The sequence below is a fragment of the Eptatretus burgeri genome, chromosome 7 (genome assembly GCF_056783735.1).
Source record: "Eptatretus burgeri isolate ZD-2024b chromosome 7, Ebu_testis_v1, whole genome shotgun sequence".
In the NCBI taxonomy this organism is placed as follows: domain Eukaryota; kingdom Metazoa; phylum Chordata; class Myxini; order Myxiniformes; family Myxinidae; genus Eptatretus; species Eptatretus burgeri.
The window spans coordinates 70718275-70723274 of record NC_140967.1 but is presented as its reverse complement, the minus strand read 5'-3'; the positions used below and the strand labels follow the sequence as shown (position 1 = coordinate 70723274).

Genomic DNA, 5000 nt, shown 5'->3' with positions numbered 1-5000 from the left:
GTCTGACCTTTTCCTTGTGTCTATTTAACCGTTTTGTTGAAAATATTTTGTCCTCTCGAGCTCATTGCCTGTACTCACTCCATCGCTGTGCATCGTGGCGTGTGCTATCGTTAGAAACATCTCCCGCACATCTTTGGACCATGTGGAATGTTACCTGGCTGTTTTCTTTTTGACCGAGATAATGTACGTACTGTGCACGTCCGACGGGACGGTGCAGACACAGAGCACACTTACCTTTCAGCTGTCAATCTAGGTTCAATTCCTGAATCCCAACCCCACTATAACTGTGGGATCGCGGGCAGGGCGTTGCTTCACAAAGTGCTCCGTACATCCTTCTTTGGATGGACGTTAATCCGGGTATCCCATCTGCTTGCATTCGTTAGTGGACGTTCAACATTCCACGGTCGGTGTCTTTCTGCGAAGAGTAGGTGAGTCATCGCTGGCACCCTGAACAAAAAACAAATCCCTGCCCCCAATGAGCTCCCAGTCGAACTCCTGGCTTATCCAGCCGGTTCGTGAAAGACTGGCCAAAAACTTCCCGCACGGCGAAGGCCACAAGAAGGTGGGGACTAAATGTGGCCGTTATAGTCGTACTCGTCGACAACATACTGAGCTTTTGGTGCGTGAAGATGGCACAAGTTCAGCTTGTAACACGTCTACCGTTTTAAACCTCGATAGAAAATGTCTCGACCAGCAACAGATTCCAAACTAAAACAACGCGTGGGCGCCACACCATATGTTATACAAAGATGTCGGAATACAAATGTGTTTGGATCATCGACTCGAGTGGGTTCACGAGCAGCGTCCGAGAGGATCCAGTGACGTCACATCGGTTTCACACACTTTCAGCACCTGGATCCGAAAGCGACCTTTCCCGTGCTTTTGGACAAGGCCTCACACCGAATTCAAGGAAGCCAACCTCGCATCTTCTCCTCCCCCCCCTCTCTGCTCTCTTTCCCAGTCAACTCAAGCTAAATCTCTCCCCCCCCCCCACATACTGACTCCTCCACCACCACCCCAACCACATGCATCCTCGGCAAATGGTTAAAAAAGTGACGTCTCTCAGACGCGGATAATTGTGTCTGTGATTCCTCCCGGAAATGTCAAAGTGACAAGCCGTCCTAATTAGGCAAGGACGACGGGCGCACAGGCCTGCAGTCGCGGTGCCTGAGAATTAACACTTCGCGTCACTCCTTAGCGACTCGCGCCACCTCGAGCAGCCCCCCCCCCTCCACTGCCAGCGCGCAGCGTCACAGGCCCGGCCGCCTCACAACAACGCTCGCGGGGTAATTAGAGTAGCTTCCTTTGTCTAGATCCGGTATAGAATCCCATACGGATCAAGAAACACGCCATGCAGTCGCAGGGGCCGAGTTGTGCTGCGTGCCACGAGCTCTTTCCCAATAAAGCGATTCATCGTATGTATGTTACGTAAGACCCCCCCCCCTCCCCCCAGAGGGTCATTATTTAAATGGGGACAGATTTATGGATGACACTTGGCAACAATTAATCAAGCGCCGTTGATTAATGAAGTTAGCGCATTATCACGACGAGAAGCGGGAAGAAGGGGCTCACACCCCCTCCCTCCCCCCCCCAGATTATTATTGGGGTACGCTTGTTGATTAATGTGCCTCGGAGGCTGGGGCATGGCGAGAGCAAGATGGCATCCGTGTCCTCTGTGCTTGAATCGGTTCCAAAGGATTCATCAATCGTATTGACCCGATGGACGGGACGACAAAGTTCTGCGGAAAAGTCACTTTTGACGCAATTTTGAAATCTGTATTTTATTACATTTTCTCCAGTCATTGGAACGCTTGAAGATGACACATTATACAATTAAGGCTCTCTCGTCATAGCTTTCCTGCCTATCTCGCTAAATGATAAGAAACAATAAAATATTTCCTTTTGTTTGTTCATGACGACAGGAAAGAAGTGCGATTTGAAAAGAACTCTCATGAACGTGCTCGCTTACCTTTGCATCATCGATGCAGAAATGTAAATGCAAAGTTTAGCTTCACACCTTGGACGTTCATTTTTTTAAATCCGGGGGTGGGGCTGTGGGTGGGCACACATCGGGAGGAAGGGGGAAAACATGGAATGGGAATGGATAGGAAAGGATACACATCGAGGAGGAAGGGGTACATATCAGGAGGGAAGGGGGAACGGCACGTATCGGGGGTGGGGGGGGGGGTTGTGGGGCCATCCTCCCGTCAAACAATGACTGCAACACCAATTCGAGCAATTATTACAATTCTACATTACTCTGTACGATGCATTTTATTCGTTACCACCTGCAATTGCGCACCCGATCAACACCTGAATCGTGAGTGTGAGTGAAACCGAAAAGTAATCCCCTGTGGGTCTTTCGTTGGGTCAGAGATGGTTGTGGACGTGTATTAAAAAAAACAACAAGATGCGAGTACACAACCATGACAATGCATCTGGATTGTAGTCTCAAAGATTCGAGCGTAATTTGAAATTTGAGGCTTGATTAATTGAACGCAAACTCGTGAAACACTTCGCAAAGATTTAATTGAGCCTTGACCGCAGTTAAACGCCAGGCAGGCTTTGCGGACGGTTGATAAACTGGCGGTGGGGATGGCGACATTCTGACATGTAGTACGAAAGACTCAAAGATGACTACAAAATAAACAATGTTTTGTCATGAAGGTGATGAAGTGACGTGCGCAGCTGTCTCGCGCTCTCGGTTACTCGGCTCGCTCTCCAGCTGTGCATCACACGCGACTTCAACAGGCAAACCTCCACTCAACCGGCTTGTATGCGACATCACGACAGGTTGGGGTGGGTGGAGCCTGATCGGATGGGAAGGAGGACCTTCCCTGCAGAGAAGAAGGAGGTTGAAATAAACTTGAAGCTTGAAAGTATAAAAAGTGGGGATAGAGACAGGACTCACATTTTCTCATCCACAATAGAGGAACGAGCATGAGGACAGACTCTGGAAAGTGAAGCTGCTATTCAAAAAATGTACTATTTATTAATTTATTTATTTCAAACAGGGGGGGCTACCTGCAGGTGACAAGCGGGGTGAAAAATCATTGTTCATCCCCGTTGTTGTGCTCTTCCCTGAGCGAGGCAGCCCATTAGCCCGGGCATTCATATATATATATATATATACTGGAGCACGTTTTGCCTTTATCAAATGTACTTGAAAAGTCCTGTATACTCATCAGGAAACATTTGAAATAAATGGATGGATTCCTCAGCAGCCATTTGGGCAAGACATATGCATACTGTGCGCCCTTCGTAGTCCTTCTTGAAACCAGAGAAAGAGTGAAAAGGGGAAAGAAAATGCACAGTGGGAAGAGTAGGTGCATGTATGAGGATTGCGGGTAGGGATTATGGCTGGGTTAAGGGAGGGTTATACAACAAAGGGAATCTGGCAGAGAGGCTGCAGAGCGTGTCCATTGGTGACGGTGCAGCCGCATATGACATGCACCTGATCGCACTGCGGAGGGAAAAGGCAAAAAAGTCATCGGCCATATAAAAAGCCGCTATGTTCCAGTTGCTTTTTACGTTTCCCCGGTGAGCTATTGGCCATATGGGCTCGCGTTCCTGGCGGAGCCATGTGCGGGCATTTAATTGTAACAGATTTTCCACCTACAATAAAATGCACCGAGAGCAGCTCGCCAAGATGAGTTGGAGGCCTCGCGGCTCGAATCCCGCCGGTAAGGAGTAGCACAGCCGTCACTGGGAACTAAATGGCACTGATCGCCCGTGTTAATCATGCTGCCCTTTTCCCTCCTTATTGATTAAGCTTCCTTATTGCGTTAACAAGACAAGCCATGTCACAACAGAGGAGGAGGATTCGCGCTTGTTCGCTCTTCTCTTATCGATGAGCCTTCAAAATCAGTCTCTAAAATTCTTAATGTACATTCTTAAACTCAGGTTTGCATCTTGATGTTATGGTGTGGGCGCGAATATGTAATGGTGTGCTTAAAAAAAGAAAAAAAAAACCCCTCTCCGACAAAATATGTCGTCCCACACGCAAGTTGCTTCATTCACTGATATGACCTGCTTCTCTTGACTAAAATAATTCACTGAATATATAATATATTTATTAAATGCTGTTTTGTTTTTAATTTTCCAGATTATCTATTTCTAAAGCACAGTTCATTTTCTGTGATATTATTTTGTTCCTATTCATTGATTTACATTCATATTCTATTATCGCCTTTTTCTTCTTCATCATTATCACGGTGTTGTAAATGTTCCTGCAAAGTTTAAAAAAAAATTCATTATTTTGTCAATAATGATGTTTCCGTTGCTGCTGAGCTGAGCTACGTGACTTCAGAATGTCACTCAAACTGCCACTATGGGGAGGATCTTGGCAGCTGACAGTTTGACTCACTGTTCCTGAACGCCTGTAGGTGCATAAGATGTTGGGAACACACAGAAAACTTCAAAGAGCTACTGAGCTTAACAGGTCTAAACTTCAATTTTAAACCTTCAGATGATGACCCATCAACCAACTCTTGTATCAAAGCATTTTCATTCCTTTAAATATAGATATAAGACCCCTTATTTCAATCCAATGCAGGATGAAGACCTCCCAAGACTCATGTTTAGGGGTGTTTGGCATATGTAGCATGCCTGACAAGTCAGGGATGGTGAGAGTAAGCAGCCATGGAAGTTGAACCCATACCAAGCATTGGAGAAACACCTCTGCAACCCCGAGCCTAGACCAAACATTATTTATGTATTTATTTATATCGGTGGCGTAATTGTTTGAGTGTCCACTCTGGGAGGTCAGTGGTTCAAACTCCTGCTGAGTCACACCAAAGACTTACAAAATGGTACATGTTGCTTCCTTGCTTGGTGCTCAGCATTTAAAAGGATGTAGTATGGACAAACAATGCTGCAAGCGCAATGGTAAACCACCATGCATAACCTTTACCAAGAAACTGCTTCTGCAGCACCAATGCTCTGCAAAAAGAATAGGACATCAAGTGTGCGTGCGTGCACGCGTGCACATGCCTATCCTC

At 46.5% G+C, this 5000-nt stretch overlaps 1 protein-coding gene across 15 annotated transcripts in view; it reads right to left on the bottom strand.

Annotated features, from left to right (window-relative positions):
• The window catches only part of LOC147023502 (uncharacterized), a 61668-nt gene that overhangs the window by 41230 nt on the left and 15438 nt on the right, over positions 1-5000 (bottom strand). For 3 of the 15 annotated variants that reach the window (XR_015060234.1, XR_015060233.1, XM_085888973.1), the window contains one exon: positions 2848-3463. The exons of 10 other annotated variants lie outside the window; for them this stretch is intronic. Coding sequence is in view for 3 of the 5 variants with exons in the window: in XM_085888973.1 (XP_085745099.1) it covers positions 3355-3463 (109 nt within the window). In the remaining 2 variants the exon portion in view is untranslated. 2 more of the 15 variants (XM_085888976.1, XM_085888972.1) reach the window with 2 other exon arrangements.